Source organism: Geotrypetes seraphini, chromosome 11 (assembly GCF_902459505.1).
Source record: "Geotrypetes seraphini chromosome 11, aGeoSer1.1, whole genome shotgun sequence".
Taxonomy (NCBI): domain Eukaryota; kingdom Metazoa; phylum Chordata; class Amphibia; order Gymnophiona; family Dermophiidae; genus Geotrypetes; species Geotrypetes seraphini.
This window is the reverse complement of record NC_047094.1, coordinates 78957571-78980658: the sequence shown is the minus strand read 5'-3', so window position 1 is coordinate 78980658 and position 23088 is coordinate 78957571. Positions and strand designations below refer to the sequence as shown.

Sequence of the window (23088 nt, the reverse complement as noted above, 5' to 3'; positions counted from 1 at the left end):
ATGCTAGCCAAGAAGGGTAAGGTGCCGTATTGTACCAGGAGTATCCAGAGGGTATGAGGCCTGTCGCTTTTGCTAGCCAAGAATTATCTGAACCTGAAAAAGAAGTATCCAGCTCACCAACTAGAATTCCTGGCATTGAAGTGGGCTTTAGTAAACAATTTCCACAACTATCTATATGGTGCCAAATTCACAGTATACACTGACAACAGTCTACTTACATATGTGCTGACTACAGCTAAGCTCAATGTTACTGGTTACAGGTGGCTTGCTGCACTAGCGACATGACTTCAGTTTGAAATACTGGCCAGGAAAAGTAAACTCTGATGCTGATGCACTATTAAGGAGAATGTCCAACAGCAATTCTTCTGACCCAGAAGATGGGGGTCAGTGCCTATGGCAGCCTAATAGTGAGGATGAATCAGTTATCGTACTGGCAGTTCTGTCACCATTCTACTTGTGGCTTATACCAATGTCATCAGCCTAAGTGAAGATGGCTTAGTGTGACAGGGTGTATGAGTTGTCCCGTCACTTGCAGAAGAGGGAAGACTCAGTATCAGAAGAAGGAGCTTATTTGTATATGGATGCTGGAAAGACACTTGGGAGCTTTCTACTCACCCTGAGTGAAAAGAGGATTTGAAAACAAGACCTCCAGAAAAAAGAACCTGGAAAAGGAGAGCTCCTTCTAGAGCTTAAGCAACCCTTGAGGGAAGGAATGCTGGCAAAAGCCTAACCATCGGTAAGCCTAACCTTGACTGGCTGTACCCATTAGAGCTTGGAGTGACTGGAAAGTCCCCAGAGACTGAAAGGCCAGAATACTCAAGCTCGATTGCTGGCCATGCCCAGTGGAAACTGAGTGACTAGTAGAGTTCCTAGAGACTGAAGGACCAGTGTCCTCAGGGGAGTCCCCAGAGACCAAGGGGCCAGTGTTCTTAAGGAATGATCAGTGGCAGGAAGGTCCACAGGGACCAGTGCACTGGAGATATTGTGGCTCTAAGTGACCGGTGGTGGGAAGGTCCATGGGTGGTATCCTGGCTGATGGTGACTGGTGAATGACCAGTGAAGGGACTAAAGGAAGCAGCCAGAAAACTCAGAGGGAAGCAACCAGAAGAATTAGAGGTCCTAGGCTGTTGGTCACTGGCGAGTGACCGGCAGAGGGACTAGTGGCAACTAGCAGAGAGACTGGTAATGGTACTGGAGCAGCCAGAAGACCCTGAAGTCCATTGAGGGTTGAAGAGGGCCTGGTGGTGACCAGAGGAACCGGTAGAGACTGGCACAGTTTTTGGTGGTCACATTGGCCAGGGAAGTGTGTTCGGAGGCGCCTGGTTGTGTTTTTAGAAGAGCCTGGTAGTGAAGTATGTCCAGAAGAACCAGGTGGTGATAGGAAAATAAGACCAAAAGAGCTTGGTGGTGATGAAATGATGGGAAATGACCGTTCAGCCCGTCACAATTTGTGACAGTGGTAGGATAATGAAACCACCTAAGAGGAATCCAGGAAGAAGAAAAGACTACTCCAGGTGAGGAGGCAAGAGGGTGGCTGTAACAGAGATTCAGAGACCGACCAAAGTGGAATGTTGTCTGCATGCACCCAGTCTGAGGGGGAGGGTATGTGATGGGGTGTAAGTCCTGACACTGGACAGCAGAGGGAAGACTCAACATCTGAAAAAGGAGCTTATTTGCATATGGATACTGCAAAGACACTTTGTATCTTTCTACTCACTTTGAAATGAAATGCTGGCCTACATTCCAAATAGACGCAGCCACTGAACTGATCGCTGCAAGGGAATCTCCCTGCCGTGATCAGTTTAGCAGCCACAGCAGGGAACCTGTCCATCCGCGAAGTAGGCCAGCAGGAAGGATGCCCAGTCCCTCCTGCCGGAAACCCTCCACTTCCCCCTGAAGATCAATGGCAGGAGGGATGCTCAGACCCTCCTGACGGAAAACCCCCCACCCTCTCCCCCCGAAGATCAATGGCAGGATGGATGCCCAGTCCCTCGTGCTGAAAAACCCCCATACCCCCTCTTGCTGGCTGACTTCGTGGCTGGGGGTTTCCTGCCATGGCTGCTGAGCTGCTCGCAGCAGGAAGATTCCCTTGCCACGATCAGCTCAGCGGCAACGCAATTATCTAATCGGCGTCTGTGACATGGATGCCAGAGAATCGGGGTGGTTAGGCAGGGTTAGGCGATTCTATATAGGTCGCCCATGCGCAATTCTCAAAAGCCGCTTAGTTGGCTGCTGAGACTGAGTGTCCTATACAAAATCTGGCCCTAAATGACAAGGAGAGTCCCTAGAGACTGAGGGTCCTGGAGAGTCCCCTGAGACCAAGGGGGTCAGGGTCCTCAAGGAGTGACCAGTAATAGGAAGGTCCATGGGGACCAGTGCAATGGGGGTATTGTGGCTCTTATTGACTGGTAGCAGGAAGGTCTGTAGGGACCTGTGCACTGGTGGTGACTGGCAAATGACCGGTGAAGAGAACAGAAGAAGCAGCCAGAAGAATTAGAGCTCCTATCCCTGCCCTTCCCCCTCATTGCTTTCAGTTTGGTTAATTGGCAGTTACTGGTTTTTGAGCCTACGGTTACCTTAACTGTCAAATTTAAAGTCAGTTTCCTGTACAAATATTTTTTCATCTCTTATTGTTTATGTATTTATTTATTTTATTAAATTTGATTATACACCATAAACAAAACTTCACAAAGTACAGTACAATACATAAAAACAAAAGACTCAATATTCAGCAAGATTTATCTACGCTGGAGAGGATCCTACATGGATGAGATCTACTCACTGGGTCATAATCAGATTTGCAGCAGCATTTACTCTTCTCCGACTGCTTTGGCACTATCTGGGTAGGCCAAGTGTGGTCTAGTGGCAGAGCTAAAGTAGAACTGAACGTTATCTAGCTACCACTGATATTCAGTCCTAATACCCAGTTAGCTTGCTGAGAGCCCAGCTCAGGGATGGTGGCAAAGGTTTTGAAGAGATTTCTTCAGAATTTTTCACTTTAAATTGCCGTTGGGGTTTTTTTGTTTTTTTTAAATAGAAGCAGAAGGAAGCCCTGCAGCCAATAAATACTAATAGTAAGAAACAAATGCATGTGAGTCTGAGCAAAACAGAATGCACATTCCTTCTGCAATTAAATATGGGCTTTGCAAGTGGAAATAATTTTTGAAATGCTTATATTTAAAGGCACAGAATGGCACTGATGTGTGCTTGCACTATTGATCTTGCCTAGCGCATGAGCACAAGATTTTCAGAGTAAATACAGGTCTTATGCGCATATACCAGGTACAGTCTCCCCTTGCTTTCGCTTTCATTGCATGCATATAATTTGAGTACCATTTTCTTTGAGCATTGGAGTGGTAGGTTTCTGTGTTGCTCATGCACTATGGGGTTTGTGCTTTTGGCCTTAGCACTGGATCTTTGAGTATGAGGGTCTGGGAACTTGTAACAGCTAAATGTATCCCACAAAACAAAGAAACACACAACCCCACGGGTGTTCAACACAAAAGGATTGAAAGACTCTTTGTTTGGCCTGTGTACATGTTGTATATGTACCAGTTATTTATATACATATTTTCAATAAATTGATTGTCCCTGAAGTTGGTTAAATTTGTAACAGCAACATAGCTATTTGGGTACCAGAGCTGAATATTGGTGGTACTCAGATAATTTTCGGCTACCATCAAATACTCAAATATTCTGTGTGGATACTCAACCAATTATCTTAGATTAGACCAATGGTTGTCCTAACTTGATTAAATAGCTGTCCTAGTACCACTGCTGAATATCGATGGTGCTCATATAGCTTCTGGCAGCTGCTGGATACTCATATATTTAATATCAGGTTGAATATCCACATATAGAAAAACCATGGCAGCCAGTGTTTAAAAATACATACGAAAGAAAAACACAGACCTGCTACACACAGTAAGTAACCCCATCTTTTAATGTTTTGTTTTGTTTTTTTACTAATGTATAACACTGTTTTTCCTGTTTAACAGATTGAGACTGGCACAAAGCGGGCTGTCATTGACTACAGAGTGATCTCCAGTGCTACCAGTTTTGGAAACAATGCCTACCATGCCCCAGAAGTTCAACAGGAAGCAATGCATTCTAGAAAATCAAATGTCTGGGCCATGGGAAAGATCATTGCTGAGCTCATCTTGAGAAGACGCATCTTATGCGTTGAATGTACCCTACACAATGTGGAAAAAGTAGTTTCAGGCACAGCCTTTGCGGAGCCTATAAGTAGAATGTTGCATTCTGATAAAGACAAGAGGGCACACATGAATGATATTATAGATATAATTAATAAAACTACTTCCATTTTTTTAAATGTATATCGCCTTTATGCTTTGACAACAGCAACAGGGTTACTTTCTTCTGCAGCTGCACCTGTAACAGCTGAACTTCCTTCTGTGGGTGTAACAATAGGAAAATTTCTTCCTTCTTTGGGTGCAGCAGCAACAAGTGGACTTACCTCTGCGGGTACAACAGCAGGTGGGATTTATTCTGCAGCTGCAACAGCAGCTGGGGCACTTTCTTCTGCAGGTGCAACAGCAGCAGGGGCTCTTTCTTCTGCAGGTGTAACAGCAGCTGGGGCACTTTCTTCTGCAGGTGTAACAGCAGCTGGGGCTCTTTCTTCTGCAGGTGCAACAGCAGCAGGGGCTCTTTCTTCTGCAGGTGTAACAGCAGCAGGGGCTCTTTCTTCTGCAAGTGTAACAGCAGCTGGGGCACTTTCTTCTGTAGGTGTAACAGCAGCAGGGGCTCTTTCTTCCACAGGTGCAGCAGCAGCAGGGGCTCTTTCTTCTGCAGGTGTAACAGCAGCTGGGGCTCTTTCTTCTGCAGGTGCAACAGCAGCAGGGGCTCTTTCTTCTGCAGGTGTAACAGCAGCAGGGGCTCTTTCTTCTGCAAGTGTAACAGCAGCTGGGGCACTTTCTTCTGTAGGTGTAACAGCAGCAGGGGCTCTTTCTTCCACAGGTGCAGCAGCAGCAGGGGCTTTTTCTTCTGCAGGTGTAACAGCAGCTGGGGCTCTTTCTTCTGCAGGTGTAACAGCAGCAGGGGCTCTTTCTTCTGCAGGTGTAACAGCAGCAGGGGCTCTTTCTTCTGCAGGTGTAACAGCAGCAGGGGCTCTTTCTTCCACAGGTGCAGCAGCAGCAGGGGCACTTTCTTCTGTGGGTGCAGCAGCAGGGGCTCTTTCTTCTGCAGGTGTAACAGCAGCAGGGGCTCTTTCTTCCACAGGTGCAGCAGCAGCAGGGGCACTTTCTTCTGTGGGTGCAGCAGCAGGGGCTCTTTCTTCCACAGGTGCAGCAGCAGCAGGGGCACTTTCTTCTGTGGGTGCAGCAGCAGGGGCTCTTTCTTCTGCAGGTGTAACAGCAGCAGGGGCTCTTTCTTCTGCAGGTGTAACAGCAGCAGGGGCTCTTTCTTCTGCAGGTGTAACAGCAGCAGGGGCTCTTTCTTCTGCAGGTGTAACAGCAGCAGGGGCTCTTTCTTCCACAGGTGCAGCAGCAGCAGGGGCACTTTCTTCTGTGGGTGCAGCAGCTGGGGCTCTTTCTTCTGCAGGTGTAACAGCAGCAGGGGCTCTTTCTTCCACAGGTGCAGCAGCAGCAGGGGCACTTTCTTCTGTGGGTGCAGCAGCAGGGGCTCTTTCTTCCGCAAGTGCAGCAGCAGCAGGGGCACTTTCTTCTGTGGGTGCAGCAGCAGGAGCTCTTTCTTCCGCAGGTGCAGCAGCAGCAGCAGGGGCACTTTCTTCTGTGGGTGCAGCAGCAGGGGCTCTTTCTTCCGCAGGTGCAGCAGCAGGGGCACTTTCTTCTGTGGGTGCAGTAGCAGGATCACTTTCTTCCACAGGTGCAGCAGCAGCAAGTGCATTTTCTTCTGCAGGTGCAGCAGCAGCAAGTCTGTTTTCTTCTGCGGGTACTGTAGTAGCAGGAGGTGCACTTTCTTCTGTTGGTACAGCAGCAACAGGAGTCCTTTCATCTATGGGTGCAGCAGCAGGAGGTACACTTTCTTCTGTGGGTGCAGCAGCAGCAAGTCTGTTTTCTTCCGGGAGTGCAGCAGCAGCAACAGGTGTACTTCCTTGTGCTGGTGCAACAGCTGGTGCATTTCCTATTGCTGCAGCAGCAGGAGGTGCATTTCCTATTGTTGCTGCTGCTGTTGTTGTTGGTGCTGCATTACTTAGAAAACAAAAAAAGTCAGCTAATAGTATGGGGGAGAGAGAGACACCTCTCACCATAATCCCAGAGGGAAGGAGGTGATGAATGAAAATTTTAGTGACTCTATTTCACCTGCCATCAACATATGTGGAAGAGACCTCAGTATCAGGGAACTGTAATGCATCAATCAAATCTATAACAGTATCCCCTGGGCTGACAACTCTAATGAGGACTATTTAAAAGCCCAAGGGAGTTTGCCCGATACATCATAATGTTTAAATGATAATGTGAAGTGAAAAAAAATCAAATTTAAACTTACAAACAAAAGCAGTGAAAAAATAATTATATATGAACATGTATTGTTCATTCACCTCCTTCTCTCACGGAAAAGTCCTCAATTTTCAGTAACCTACATCCTATATGTGTACCCAAGCACAATGTAAAAAAAATATATATGTATATGAAAATATTCGAATGATTCAAAATTGGCTAAACACCTAATCCCTGGGGAAGAAAAAGTCTGAGGAAATGAGACAAAACTGCAAAAAAATAAATAAATAAATATATAAATGGATAAATAATGGACATCAGTATGAGCCCTTCATAACTAGATGAACGTAAACCTCTGGCTCAGGCAATATCTCAAAAGGTGACCAGCACCAGACCGAAGTCTAAATGAGAATAGCCTCATACATCATGTAGTCCATATATACCAAAAACATGTATGTGCAAAATTTCGCACCCTCTCAGGACCAAAAAGACTTTTTTTAAACACCAGGGAGAAGGGGTTGAAAGGACATAACATATACACTATGCCTATGGACACACCATGTAACCTTTACTAAAACATACAACCATACATATAATAAATACTATAAATATAGATTTTGTGGATATTATTGGCTATTATCCACCCAGGGTTTTTACTTATGAAAATATTCAACACATGAAAAATACAAAACTTATCTGTGTTGAAAGGTAACTTAAATTTGTCATAGTGACTTCAGGATGATAGTGAGGAAAAGGTGGGGTTAGAGAACAGGGTGGCAAGCTGGAAAGATAAAAATGTGTGATGAGCAGTTTTTATCAATGAGAAAACAAAAAAAGAAGAGACAAAGCCTCGAAATACCATGAGAAAAAATAGCAAGAAGAGGCACTGGAGACGTCACAACCAGCGTGGGAGCTCAAGTCTTTTTTTGAAATAAAGTCATAAAATGTAAACAAAAACCAATTAGGACCCAGTTTCGGCGACAGCATCGCCTTCCTCAGGGGACAATGTTTATCGTGTTGGCGTCTCTGTTGCACGACTGAGGCGCCAAGAGTGCATCAGAGACACCGATACGATAAACAATGTCCCCTGAGGAAGGCAACGCTGTCACCGAAACTGGGTCCTAATTGGGATTTCATTTACATTTTATGACTTTATTTCAATAAAAGACTTGAGCTCCCACGCTGGTTGTGACGTCTTCAGTGCCTCTTCTTGCTATTTTTTCTCAGTTTTTATCAATACCATGCAAAAAATAAACTCCATGCATGCAGTTTTATCCTCCTAATAGTCAGTACCTTGACAAGTTTTCTTTTCTTTATCAAGTTTCAAGTTTTCTTTATTTTTGATACTAGTTTTTTAGCCCGTTAATTAACGGGTGCTAGAGTAGATGTGTAGACTTAGGCATTTCTTTCTCCCTTTCTGTATGTGTGTCTTTCTTTCTCCCTGCCCCCCTTTCTTTCTGTCTTTTCTTTCTGTCTCTCCCCCCTGTCCAGCAGTAGCCCTTCGCCCTTCCTTTTATCTCCCCTCTGTCCAGCAGAACCCCTTTCCTGCTCCCCCTGTCCATCAGTAGCCCTTCTCCCTTTTTTTTACCTACCAATATTCCCATTTCCCCTTTTACCTTTCCTATTTCCACTTTTTCACCCCATCCAGCATCATTAGAGTATCTGTTGCATTGTTGGTGTTCCAGTGTCTCCTCTGCCTTGGGTCTGGACCAACTATTGTGGGCCAGGATTGCCAGGGGTGCCCTGTGGGACAGGCAGGGGCAAGGGTCAGCAGAGGTGGGGGAGTTCTGGGTGGCAGCATGAGTTCACTCTGGTGTGGGGCCTCTGCCGGGTCGCGGGAAGCTGGTGTCTGCTCCCATTCCTCTTCCACAGCCGCCACCACCAACATGTTCGCCCAGGCAAGCCGCAGTGCTTTCTTCTATGTGCAGCGCGCAGGCGTCGCATCGTGCGGCGGTGATGTCCAGGCCTCGCACTGCCACATCTCTCCTGCACCGCGTATACTGATATAATGGATAAGATAATCAATCTAACCAAAAATGTATAGTAGAAATGCTTGCAAAAGTTATTTAGCTTAAAAAAGTAACATTATACAGTAGAATTGTTTATCCTTGGGTTTTGTATTACTCAATATAATCCTACATATGTTATATTAGCTTTCAAGAGATGGACTAATGCAGGATGGGATCATCCGTTTTTTTTTAATGAAAATTAGGCTTTGGGGGTCTAAGTTACAAGTTAACATAACTGCTGTTTTTTTACCCTTTTTCCTTCTCTCTGCATAAGAAATTTCCCAAGCTAGTACTGGGAAACATTCTTTTCTGCATGCCTCTATTATCAGTAGTGCTTAGCTCAGACAGACACTGTAACCCACAAAGATGGGAAAATATATCCATCTTGTGCACCTGTAGTAAACTTATTCTGTGCTTCCTGATTGACTAGGCAGACATTGCCCCCTATGCTCGAGAGTATACCATTTTATGTTCTTGTTGTTTGAGACATTTACATGCATGCTTATATGCACTCAGGTCTGCAGCAGATTATATGGACCTGTGTTATCTTCCACTGCTCTAGCAATTCCCCCGGAGCTGTGCAAATTGGGAGTCCCCGTGCTGTTCCTGTGCTCTCTGATGGCTAACAGATTTACCAGATATGATCTACATTGCTTGACATATCACTTGCAAATAATAAAAACTAATGTATTATTATAATAATTTTTTTGAGTGCCTGAGTGAGTTTGTACCTGTCAATGGAAATTTGGCAAGAAATGTAGAATTCCAGCCAAGGCCTGCATCACTCCCTTGTATTATCTGACTGCCCCTTGTGTTTATGTTCAAGGGCTACCGAGAACTGGCAGTTATCTTTCCTCTTCTAGGTTCTTCCACTTCTTCAGGGTCACCAGTGCAATAAAATTACCCCTCATTGTTACTGTCAGACCTGCCCATAATGCTTCAGGTGAATATTAAAGTCTAAATATTCCTCTAAATGTTGCTCCATCTCAAAGAAAACAGCAGAGTGCCCAAGAAATCTGGCTTTTGTATTGTGCCAACTCCCCCAAAAAGGTTCAAAGTGAATAACAAAAAAACCCAACAAGAAACAAACAGAAAAAAACAAAATCTTAACAAAAATTTTAAAATAGGTAAGTCTTAAGTTTTTGCCGAAAGAATTATAAGAGCCTAAAGGGGCTCATAATTTTTTTTAAAAAGTCCAAAAACAGACCTGTCGGTACTTGGATGATCAAAAAGACAGGTCGTCCAAGTACCAACAATCAAAACTGGTTTTAGATGTATCTAAAACCAGCTTAGGCCTTTACCCTGCCTCTGTATGCCTAAGGTGACCATACGTCCCGTTTTCAATGGGACAGTCCCGTTATTGGACCGACCGTCCCATTGTCCCGAGCCACCGCTTCGGGATGCCGAAATGTCCCGTTTTTCAGGGACAGCGTCCCTAAGCTGTGCGCGGGGACAAGGGGACGGTTGGTCCAGCGCCAAACCCCCGCAGTGTTCTCTGTGCCTGCTTGCCGCCGTGTTCTCTGCGCCCTAATCCTGCTGCTGCCGTTGATGTTCCTTCCCGGGCTGACTCCAGCATTCAAATTGAACCCACGCTCTGGGGCACTAACGTGTGCATGCTGGCTTCCCTTCTCTTCTCTCCGAAACTGAAAGTTACGTCCCGGGGGAAAGAGAAGAGAAGGGAAGCTGGCATGCACACGTTAGAGCCTCGGAGCAGGAGTTCACTACGGGCAGCGACGGAGGGAAGCTAAGGGAGACACGGAGGGAAGCTTACAACTTGCTTCAGGCCTTCCTTGCTGCCGGGTCCTGCCTACTTTCTGTTTCTGCGAAGGCAGGACCCGACAATGAGGAAGGCCCGAAGCAAGGAAGAGCAGCAAGTTATAAGCTTCCCTCCATCGCTGACCTATGGAAGATAGGTTAGCGATGGAGGGAAGCTTGCGACTCTGCTGATGGGAGGAATGGGAAGAGAAATGATGCTGCTGCTGCTGCACCAAAGGGGTAGGGGGGAATAGAAAAGCTGCTGCTGCTGCACCAAAGGGGGAGGGGAGGGGAAGAGAAAAGCTACTGCTGCACCCAAGGGGGGAGGGGGGAAGAGAAAAGCTGTGCACCCGAGGGGGGAAGAGAAAAGCTGCTGCTGCACCCAAGGGGGAGGGGGGAAGAGAAAAGCTGTTGCACCCAAGGTGGGAAGAGAAAAGCTGCTGCTGCTGCACCCAAGGGGGGGGAGAGGGGAAGAGAAAAGCTGCTACTGCACACAATTGGGGAGGGGATAGGGGAAGAGAAGTGCTGCTGCTGCACCCAACTGGGGAGAGAGAGGGGAAAAGGAAGACCAGGGAAGGGAGAGGAGAGGAAAGAGATGCCAAGACCATGGAAGGGAGGGAAAGGAGCTACCAGACCATGGAGGGGGGAGAGATGTCAGGGTATATGGGGGAGGGGGGAGGACACAGATGCCAGATCAGGAGGAAGGAAGGAGAGAAAGGAAGAAGAGATGCCAGATAATGGAGTGGGAGGGGGAGATGGAAGGAGAGGAGAGAGATGGGAAGGAGATAGAGATGCCAGATCATGGGGTGGAGTGGGAAGGAAGGAAGAAAAGGAGAAGACAGGGATGCCAGAGCATAGGGGAGGGGGTGGAGACAAAGGCTGGAAGGCAGTGAGGGGGACATAGGAAGAAGGAACTGAGGACACTAAGGATATAGGAAGGGGCACTAAGGACATAGGAAAGAGGCACTGGGGACACTAATGACACAGGAAGGGGCACTAAGGACATAGGAAGGAGGCACTGAGGACATAGGAAGAAAGGAGGGAGGGAACAGAAAGGGACAATTGTTGGGTCTGAGTGCAGAAAGAAAGAAATGAAAGAAAGGATGCACAGTCAGAAGGAAACGCAACAAGAGACTCATGAAATCACCAGACAGCAAAGGTGGGAAAACTGATTTTATTTTCAATTTAGTTATCAAAATGTGTCCATTTTGAGAATTTATATCTGTACTATATTTGTCTATTTTTCTATAGTTACTGAGGTGACATTGCATATTTTAAAGTCATCTGCCTTGACATCTTGATAATTAACATTTTCTCTGCGTATAGTATGCTTTGTGGTTTTTAAAAAATTTTATGGTTACCATTATGAATTAATAAGATATTATGTGTACATGAAAAATGAATGGAAGAAATTGGGGGCGGAGCTGGGGCAGGGCTAGGGTGGGATTGGGGGTGTGGCTAGAGCAGGGTTGCGGCGGGACTGAATATTAATAGATGTCCCGTTTTGATGAAAAAAATAAATGGTCACGTTATGTATGCTTAGAGCGAAAAGGGGCATTTTTGGAAGAGTGGATAGGCAGGAGGTAGGCCGACCTAGACTTAATCATCTGGCAGCTATAATCAAAAAAGTTTGACAGGTTGCCAGACAGAACTTATACGTTTTGACTTAGACCAAGTCAAAATAGGTATTTTCCGAATCGGGCCACTGCCCAATCTCTCCTGCCGGCCACCACCTAAACTCCTGCCGGACCACCCAGCCCACCCCCTGGACCCCGTTCTACCTCCAGTCGGACCCCCCCCACTCCCACAAGGACTCCCGAAACCCAACCGAAACCCCCCCAATCCCCTGGACTCCCCTCTAACTTTTAGTGATGGCCGGCCAGATGGGTCCTTCCTCTATCCATCCAGCAGGCCCGCCTTCCTCTGTCCATCCAGCAGGCCTGCTCCTTCATGGTGCATTGTAGGATGCTTCGAGGAGGGGCCTAGGGCCTGATTGGCCCAGGTGCCTAATGCCCCGCCCATAGGAGGAGCCTTAGGCACTTGGACCAACCGGAATATTTGGTTATTCTGACACAGCCAGAGCGTGAAACAAGGCCATGCATGGACTCTTCTATGACTTTTGAGTTCATTTATTAAACTGTTATCTGTGCTCACTGAACTATTGAAGATGAACAGTTAAAGACGTTCTATCAGTTTTTTGTTTTTCTTATAAGTTTACTTCTTTCCCTATTTTTTGAACTTGTACGATAACAAACATTCTTTACAGAAACACTGTATATTCATAAACAAAAACAACTGAATATAGTAATGTACTTCATTAATTCAAGCGCAGTAGTGTAGTTTTTGGGAAAACACATTTTAATTAGAACTGATTAGAACCAAAGGTTATTTTAAAATTTTTGTAATAAAGGTTTGTTTTTCTGTTTTCATTCTCTTCCTTGGTCCACTGGTTGACAAAATGATGTGACATTGGGGAGGAAGAAAAATCACTCTAAAGCCAGCATTTTTCAGTTTGCCCTCATCAGGATGAGATGGCACGTTATCAGTAAGAAGGATCATTTTTTTTTAGGATTTTAGTAATTCTAAAAACTTGATGCACCCTTTTTAATAAAATAATGACATTTTGTTTAAAATCTCATAAATTCCTCAGAATCTACTGACAGAAATATTGAACTGTTTTATCCCATATTTTTTTTTCCAACGCTCAATCCAACCCATATTAACAGTGAAATCATTCTGTTCAAAAAACAGAGCTTTCTCGTCCACTATCAGGTCTCATATATTGGCATGCCCTTGTCTGTTCACCTCATTCACATTTTCCATCGTTTCCCAAGTGTTTAATCCATAGTTAGAGGCACAATTGGAGCCCCATTTCTCTAGCTCTCTTTGTTGCGTTTTCCAGTCAATAACTCTCCTCCAAGTTCAATTGCAATTTTTTGTATGGACTAACCATTGTGCCTAAGGATCTGTATATTGACTTCAGAAAGTTTAATCATTGTTCTGATCACTTCCTGGGGATTATCAGGCATTTAAACCCTTTAAGCACTGTAGTTTCAAAAACATTACCAGGATGGACTCTCAATTCTTAAGCAAATCTTCTTTAATGTAAAACTTTGTGCGACAACAGCCCCAAAGCCCTTTAAAATCCCTTTGGGCTTCTGGGCAATTACTGCAGTGGTCCACACTAAATGGCTTCGTAAAAGGGGCCCAAAATTAGTAATTTGGATCACCTTTATTAATATTCATAATAATTGACTTGTTTGCAAAATCAGAAAACTGATAAGCCTGAAAACAGAAAATTTACGCTTAAAATATTACCTAAACTCATTATGTATTAAGCCATTTTAAAAGTATGGATGAAAGTAATTCCACCTCTTGAACAATTAATTAAGTTTGATAGAAAGCCACATAAAATTATCAGAGCACGTCCAACATTCTGAACTTTTGTGAGGCCCTAAACTAAAGCTTATTATGCTTATAAGTAAATCCAGCATTGCCTGTTATCAGTCCACTTTCGACCATTTTCCTGGGGGTCTGGGAATTGGGAAATTAAAGGCTCCTTTTACGAAGCCGCGTTAGCGGTTTAACGCACGTAATAACGTGCACTAATTTGCCATCTGCGCTAGCTGCTACCGCCTCCTCTTGAGCAGGCGGTAGTTTTTCAGCTAGCACGAGGGTTAGCGCGCGCTAAAAATGTGCGTGCGATAAAGCCGCTAACGCAGCTTCATAAAAGGAGCCCTAAGTTCAGCACTTTCTGAGGGTAATGATGTATTTTAATAGATTAACAGTACTAAAAAGGTGAAAAATTTGATAAGGGAAGTTGCATCAGAGGAAGCAGGATGTGGCAGAGGAAAGGTTGTTTACACCAGCTGAAGACAGCATGGCTTTGATACTGATGGCCATATCAGGAAGACTTGCAATCTGTTGGAGGGGGAATGATTGATACTTTGCTGGGTAGAAGAGCAGGGCAGTGTGTGTGTGGGGGGGGGGAGAGAGGAGAGTAAGAGATGTCAGGTCTTCAGATGCTGGCTGTTAGGTGAGATAGAAATAACTTAAAGAGATTGGGGGAGGATGGAAAGAAGAGAGGGGATGAGTGGTGGTGGTGGTGGTGGTGGTGGTGTTGGTGGACATGAGAAAAAGAAGAGAGATTCTGGCACTTGGTAGAGGTGGATGGTAGATGAGTGGACCAAGAATAAAAGAAGATGCTGGTCCCCGGTTGAGGGGTGGGGAGAGAGAGGGAAGGAAGGAAGAGACATGCTGGACCTGGGAAGGGGGACTGGAGGGAAGTAAGAGAGAGAGGCTGGTTCCTAGGGAAGAAGAGACAGGAGGGAAGATGAAGAGATGCTAGCTCTGGTGGGGTGAGAGGTTGCAGGAATGGAGGAGGGGAGAAGATAAGGACATAAAGGGGAAATATTGGACAGAAAAGGAGGGATAAGGACAAAGTGGGGAGATCTTGAATAAAGTACGAATAAGGACTCGAGAAGGTTGATACTCAACATAGCAGGAAAATAGGGGTAGAGCAGTGTATCTCAAACTGTGTGCCACAAGATGCCAGGGAGGAGGAGAGGTGCCAGAACCAGCTGACTGCCTACAGGACATGACTCTCATGGCAAGAGGCACATCCTGTAGGCAGTAAGAACAAGGAACACGAGTATAGAATATCAGGTGCAACTCTGGGTAAGAGCGAACAAGAAAAGGACCTGGGTGTACTGATAGATAGGACCCTGAAACCGTCAGCACAATGCGTGTTTTTGTGGGTTTATTTTATTGATTTTTCGAGCTACAATTGTGCAACAAATGAATCACAAATATGGGTATTACAAACCAAGCACAAGAAATGTATAACATTAATGCTTTATTATTTTTATCCCCTCCCTCCCACCCAATACAAATATATTAAAATCTTCATGAAACTATTCATAAATTCCTATATCAATACCATTTCCATTCCCATTCCCCCCCTCCCGCCCCAGATGTGTATGTTTACATGTCCACAAAATGAAAAATTATTCCTCTTTACAATATTTAGCCAATGGCTCCCAAACATCCATAAAATTCTTAAATCGTCCCTGTTGTATGGCCAAACAACGTTCCATTTTATAAGTAAAACATAGGGTTTACTACCAAAATGAATAACTTAACCTATCCCAGTTTTTCCAGTTTCTCAAAATAAGCTGCATGGCAACCCCTGTCATTACTAATAGAAGTTTGGGAAGGATTAGAATCCATGAGAGAGACTATGGCGGAAGAGAAAGAGAAGCTGGAATCCCTCTGGATCAGGATTCCCAGACACAACGATGCTGACATAAAGATTGGCCCTTACTACTTTACTGCTTCCTGGAACAGATGGTAGGAGAGCCGATGAGAGGAAACGTCACCGTGAACTTGGTCCTAAATGGCATAACGGGTCCAGCAAAGGAAGTAGAAGTCACGGTCCTGCTGGGGACGAGCAATCACAACATGATCAACTTCAAACTTGATGTCGGGAAAAGGAAAGGTACCAAAACCTCAACCACGACTCTAAACTTTAAAAAGGGAAGATACAATAGCATGAGAGCCATGGTGAAAAATAGGATCAAGAAAAAGATGGGCAAAGTCATAACAGTGGAACAGGCGTGGTCCCTACTGAAAAATACTATCACGGAAGCACAAAGTCTCTACATTCCATGGATGTCCAAAGTAAAGAAAACCAAAGGCAAAAGAGAGCCGGCGTGGCTTGCCAAAGAGGTGAAGGAAGCCATAAATGAAAAGAAGGACTCCTTTAAGACATGGAAACGCACGAAAACATCCGAAGGCTTGGAACAAACATAAAGATGATTAAAAAAAAAAGTCACAAGGCAGTGAGGCTTGCCTTAAAGGTCTATGAGGAGAAAATAGCACGAGAGGCCAAAAATTTCAAGCCCTTTTTTAGATACGTAAAAGGGAAAAAAACCTGCATGGGAGGCAGTGGAACCGCTGGATGACCTGGGAGGAAAAGGGTGCGTCAAGGATGACAAACAAATTGCAGACAGACTGAATTCCTTCTTTGCGTCTGTCTTTACATAGGAAGACACCGCAACAATACCTGACACAGTGAAAATCTTCAAGGGAGTCGTACAGGACAGCCTCACCACAGTAGAAGTGGACTTTGTACATAAGTACATAAGTACATAAGTAGTCGCCTCCGCCGGGGCAGACCAGAGGTCCATCCAGCCCAGCGGTCCGCTCACGCGGCGGCCCATCAGGCATATTGCCTGGTCAGCGGTCCCTGACTAATTTTATTGCCTACCTCTACAGTTATCTCTAAACCTTCCACTGCTCTTATCTGTACCCCTCAATCCCTTTGTCTTCCAGGAACCTATCCAGGTCTTCCTTGAAACCCTGTACTGTGCTATTTCCTATCACGGCCTCCGGAAGGGTGTTCCATGTGTCCACCACCCTCTGTGTGAAAAAGTACTTCCTTGCGTTTGTTTTAAACCTGTCCCCCTTCAATTTCATCGAGTGACCCCTTGTTCTTGTGGTTTCTTTCAAATTGAAAAATCTGTCTTTGTCAACCTTTTCGATGCCCCTCAGGATCTTGAAGGTCTCTATCATATCTCCTCTGAGTCTCCGCTTTTCCAGGGAGAACAACCCCAGCTTCTTCAGTCTGTCAGTGTATGTAAGGTTTTCCATACCCTTAATCAGTTTAGTTGCTCTTCTCTGGACTCCCTCAAGCATTGCCATGTCCTTTTTGAGGTACGGTGACCAGTACTGTACACAGTATTCCAGATGCGGGCGCACCATAGCCCGGTACAGTGGCAGGATGACTTCCTTCGTTCTGGTCGAGATACCCTTCTTAATGATACCTAACATTTGGTTTGCTTTCCTCGAGGCTGTGGCGCATTGTGCCGACGCCTTCAATGTCGTGTCTACCATCACTCCCAAGTCTCTTTCCAGATTACTGACCCCTAGCATTGATCCCCCCATTTTGTAAGTGAACATCGGGTTCCTTCTCCCTATATGCATGACCTTGCATTTCCCAACATTGAAGCTCATTTGCCACTTTTTCGCCCATTCTTCCAATGTCGTAAGATCCCTTTGGAGATTCTCGCAGTCAACCGTGGTTTCAACCTTGCTGAATAGTTTGGTGTCATCTGCAAATTTGATGACCTCGCATTTTGTTCTCTCCTCCAGGTCGTCAATGAATATGTTAAACAGGAGCGGTCCCAGCACCGATCCTTGAGGAACCCCGCTCGTGACCCCTTGCCAGTCCGAGTAATGGCCCTTTACACCAACCCTCTTCTTCCTGTCTGCCAGCCAGTTTTTGATCCATCGGTGGACCTCCCCGTGCACCCCATGGTTCCATAGCTTCCTGAGCAACCGCTCATGTGGTACCTTGTCCAGATTTACCACCAGATCAACAAACTTAAAAGTGATAAATCTAGACCGGACAGAATTCATCCGAGAGTCTTAAAAGAACTGAAATTTGAAATCGGAGAACTATTGCAAAAACTTGCCAACCTGTCAATCAAAACAGGACAGATACTGGATGACTGGAAGTTAGCGAATGTCACGCCGATATTTAAAAAAGGATCGAGAGGAGTTCCAGGCAACTACAGACCTGTGAAATCTCACGTCTGTCCCTGGAAAGATGGTTGAGGCGCTGATCAAAGATAGCATAGTCCGGCACCTAGACGCACACGACTTGATGAGAGCCAGTCAACATGGGTTCAGGAAAGGGAAATCATGTTTGATGAACCTACTTCAATTTTTTGAGACAGTGAACAGACAAATTGACAGTGGAGAACCAGTGGATATTGTATACTTGGACTTTCAGAAAGCGTTTGACAAGGTTCCACATGTAAGACTTCTCAGGAAATTACAAGACCATGGAATAGAGGGAGATATACTAAGATGGAGAGGCAAATGGCAAATGGCTAGAGAACAGAAACAGATAGTGGGCATAAATGGGAAGTTCTCAGAATGGGAAAAAGTGACTATTAGGAATATTATTGGACCACGAGCTATCCTATCATGATCAGATTAGTTCCTTAGTCAAAACTTGTTTTTATAAACTACGTCTCATTAGATCTTTAGCCAAAGTTCTAGAACCTAAAGCCCTTAATGTGTTAATTCACTCTTTGATAATTTCTAGGCTGGACTACTGCAATACATTGTACCAAGGTATAACACGGAAAGAAATACGAAGGTTACAAATAATACAAAACACAGCAATAAAAATTATTACTAATTCCAAAACATACGATCATGTCATTCCTCTCTTGCAAGAAGCACACTGGCTACAGATTTCACACAGAATAACATATAAAATTGCGCTATTGACATTTAAAATTCAGAAAACTAATACTCCTATATTTTTATATCGATATTTAATACCTTATTCCCCAGCTAGATCTCTTAGATCAGCTGATCAGTATTTGCTGTCCATTCCATCATTGAAAGTAATTGGCACTAGAAGAACCACAACTTTCTCTATCTTGGGACCCCAGCTTTGGAACAAACTTCCAATTTTTTTGTGCGCTGAAACTTCCTTAGAAAAATTTAAAAGCAAACTAAAAAGCTATCTTTATAAAGATGCATATGAAACCTAGATTAGATAATCTCGTCGATTTTCTATTATCATTTTAGATCAAGTCTTTCATAAAAAAAAAAAAAAAAGAATAACAAACTAGTTACTTTTAGACCGAGTTTCTGTAAAACCTTTCAATATCCCTCCTCAAGTTGTTTCTCCCTAAATGTTTTTTTCTTTTGGTTATTTTATTTTAAACAAATGTAATTTATCCTTCTATTCCTTATGTATCTTTACATAACTATAGATAATATTGTATGTTTTTATTGTTTAAATGGTTGTTATTTGTCCCCCCAAAATTACTATTGTTAAACGCATTGAACTATTTGATATTGCGTTCAAATCAAAATTTTAATAAATTTGAAACTTGAAACTAGCGGTGTACCCCAGGGCTCGGTATGTGGACCCATCTTAATATTTAATATTTTCATAAATGACCTGGAAGAAGGAACATCCAGTGAAATCATCGTTTGCAGATGACACAAAGCTATGCCGGGCAATCAGATCGCAGAAGGACAGTGAAGAACTCCAGAGTGACTTGAATCAATTGGAGAAGTGGGCAGATAAATGGCAGATGAATTTTAATGTGGAAAAATGCAAAGTGATGCATTTAGGCAGAAAAAATAAAGATCACAAGTATAGTATGTCAGGTGTAACTCTGGGAAAGACCGAACAGGAAAAGGACCTGGGTGTACTGATAGGACCCTGAAACCGTTGGCGCAATGTGCGGCAGCAGCAAAGAAAGCAAATAGAATGCTAGGCATGATAAAGAAGGGAATTACGAGTAGATCAGAGAAAATTATAATATCGCTTTACAGAGCTATGGTCAGACCGCATCTGGAATACTGCGCCCAGCATTGGTCTCCATACTTAAAGAAGGATATAAAACTGCTAGAGAGGGTGCAGAGACGAGCAACGAAGCTAGTGAAAGGTATGGAGAACCTGGACTATTAGGAACGACTTAGGAGACTGGGGTTGTTCTCCCTGGAGAAGAGGAGACTGCGAGGGGATCTGATCGAGGCTTTCAAAATACTGAAAGGATTCGACAAAATGGAGCATGGAAAGCAGTTATTTACAATGTCCAATGTGACACAGACAAGAGGACATAGACTGAAGCTGAGGGGGGATAGGTCCAGGACGAATATCAGGAAGTTCTGTTTTACGCAGCGAGTGGTGGACACCTGGAATGCTCTCCCAGAGTAAGTAATTGCAGAATCCACCGTTCTAGGATTTAAGGGTAAACTAGATGCACATCTCCTTAAGAGTGGCATAGAGTGATACAGGTAAGGATAAATTAGATGCACATCTCCCTTGAGAAGCATACAGTGATATGGGGACTAAAACTATGCCAGGGTACACCTTGCGGGGCCTCCGCGTGTGCGGATCACCGGACTTGATGGACCAAGGGTCTGATCCGGAGATGTCAATTCTTATGTTCTTATGTTAAGCTTGTTATTACTCGCAGATAGTTGACTTTTAGCTCTCATAAGAGTACCAAATAAAATAAAGCCATAAGATAAAGCCACTGGATTTTCTAATATATTATTTACTTGGTCCCAAATATTCTTCCAAAATTGCAGTATCAAGGGACAATAGTATACTAAATGATCTAAAGTTTCTGCTTCAAGATGACAATGCCAGCATCTATTAGACTTGGAACTATCTAATTTATGTAAGCAAACTGGGGTCCAAAAAACTCTAAGCAATAAAAAAAACCAAGTTTGTCTCACAGATGCTGACATCGTACATCTCATCCTCCAAGTCCATATTCGTGACCATTGAGACGCAGTAATCTGTTGCTTTTTCTCAATGCTCCAAATGTCACGAAGACCAGTTTTTGGTTTCTTATTCAAAAATCCAGATATCAATTTATACCACTGAGTGGCCTGGTACTCCCAGAAAGTCCGCCTGAAAACATAAGATCGGCAAGCTATATTGATTTTTAAGATTTTTCCATTCAGGGAACCCTTCCTGAATAGCCTGCTTCAACTGCAACCGTCTATATTTTTGTAAATTATTAAGACCAAATTTATGTTGCAATCGTGAAAATTCAAACAGCTTTCCATCAGATATTACATCGTCCAGAGTATGTATGCCCGCCTTCATCCAATGTTTCCAGATGATCTTAAACCCGCCAATTTGAATCTTGGAGTTTAGCCATAGGGACTAAAAGGTGGACTTATGAATGGGAATAGGTGTTAAATTATTTATATATTTTAATGTCTGCCATGTGTCCAGCAAAATCATATTGTCCTTATATAATCTTGGAAACTTGATACTCAACACATGACTTAGGGCTCCTTTTACGAAGCCGCGTTAGCGGTTTAACGCGCGTAATAGCTTGCACTAATTTGTCGGTCATGCTAGCTGCTACCGCCTCCTCTTGAGCAGGCAGTAGTTTTTCGGCTAGCGCAGGGGTTAGCGCGTGCTAAAATGTTGCGTGCGATAAAGCCGCTAACGCAGCTTCGTAAAAGGAGCCCTTAATCTCAGTGGAGACAGGAGTTGCCATTCCAACCACAGCCAATCCGGAAGATTTTCCATGAGGTCAGGGAAGATCCAATACATACCCTGACGCATAATATAGGCTTGATGATACCTATAGAAATACCTAAATATTTTATATCCTCTTCCAAAGAAAGGGGAATGAATCAAATAATCCTTTTGAACAACATATATTTCTTGGAAGAACCTCCAATTTACTCCAGTTTATTTTATAACCAGAGAATTTTCCAAATTGATCAATCAAATCCAGTAAATGTGGAATGGTAGATACAGGGTTCCTCAAATAAAGCAAAATATCATCTGGTTAAGCAGAGACTTTATATTCCCAACCTGTATAAGGAATACCCTGTATCTCATTTGCCTGCTGAATAGCTAACAACAAGGGTTCCAAAACAATATCAAAAAACAAAGGAGATAGCGGACTCCCCTCTCCAGATGAAAACATTCTGAAAAACTATTATTAATATATAATCTGGCAAAAGGGGAACTATACAAGGCTTGAATCATTTGTATAAAAACGGAACCAATACCAAACCAATCCATTGCTTGATACATAAAGGTCCATTCTACACGATCAAAGGCCTTCTCTACATCCAAAGATACAGAAAAGGCCGGATCATCCATAGCTTTTGTCAAATTCAACATATGAAAAGCCAATATGGTGTTATTTGAAGAGTGTTTTTGAGCAACGAACCCTGTTTGATGCATACCAATAATATAAGGGAGAGCTTTGGCTAAGCGTAAAGCCAGTAACTTAGCTAAAAGTTTACCATCTACATTAATCAAAGAAATAGGCCTGTAGTTTGAAACCAAAGTGGGATCTTTATTTGCCTTTGGCAAGACAATTGTTAAAGATTCTGCCATAGTACTTGTAATACAACCTTTAGTCAGTTGAGCATGATATAAATTTAATAGATGAGGTAATAGGGTATTTTGAAATGCTTTGTAGAACTCTACAGTGAAACCATCATCACCTGGAGCAGATCCAACTCTAAGGGACTTCAATGCTAATTGTAACTCCTTCATTAATATAGGGGCATCTAGAGTTTTTTTTATATGCTCGGGAATTTTCGGTCCCTTAATTGATTTTAAAACTCTAATCCATCTTTTTCTGTATTTTAATAAACTACAGAAGAATATAAAGATTTATAGTATTTCACAAATTGTTTTAAAATATTTCCAATTTGGGAATGAATTTCTTCACTTTCATCTTTAATGGCCACAATTTTTACTTTCCTTTTTTAGCTTTAAGATAATTAGCCAATAATATTCCCACTTTATTCAAGTTTCCATAATACAGAACTTTTTGAGAAAACCACTCTTTCCTAGCCGTTTGAGAAGAAATTTCATTATATCTATATTTTGCTTTTAATAGGGCTTGTAACGTATTTGTTCCCATTTCAAGGCTAATTGAGATTCCAAATCCTTAATACTTTGTTCCAAATTTGAGAACTCTAATCTAAGCTGCTTTCTAGCATACGTAGAATATGAAATAATTTGCCCTCTGAGACACCAGCACACTCATAAAGCTGCAGCTGCCAATTAAGCTACTAGCTTTTACTCAAGGTGCAAAATAACAAAAACATGGAAATGACGCATAATGCAAGGTTTACCAAAATAATTATTTATTGCTTTTATTTTTCCATCATGGACCTCAAAAGGCTAGTTGCGTTAGCGGGAGGTCGTTATAGTTGCCAAAATGCTGGCCTTCTGATAACGATCTCAGCTTCGATACTTGAAGCTCCCCAATATATACCTTCAGTCCAATTTGACATCATTGGCCGTCAGCCAATCCAATAACGGAGGTTGTCCTAAAATTTGAACAAATAACTTTTCTTGAACATGGAATATAAGT

The 23088-nt window shown here is 43.4% G+C and overlaps 1 protein-coding gene across 1 annotated transcript in view; it reads left to right on the top strand.

The window, feature by feature from the left end:
* LOC117369424 (fibroin heavy chain-like) overlaps window positions 1-7330 on the top strand; it is a 57788-nt gene extending 50458 nt beyond the window's left edge. Inside the window, exon 6 of the mRNA XM_033963986.1 lies at window positions 3999-7330. Within this exon, the coding sequence (XP_033819877.1) occupies window positions 3999-6251 (2253 nt within the window). The 3' untranslated portion in view covers window positions 6252-7330. The remainder of the gene's footprint in view (window positions 1-3998) is intronic.
* The last annotated feature ends 15758 nt before the right edge of the window (window positions 7331-23088 follow it).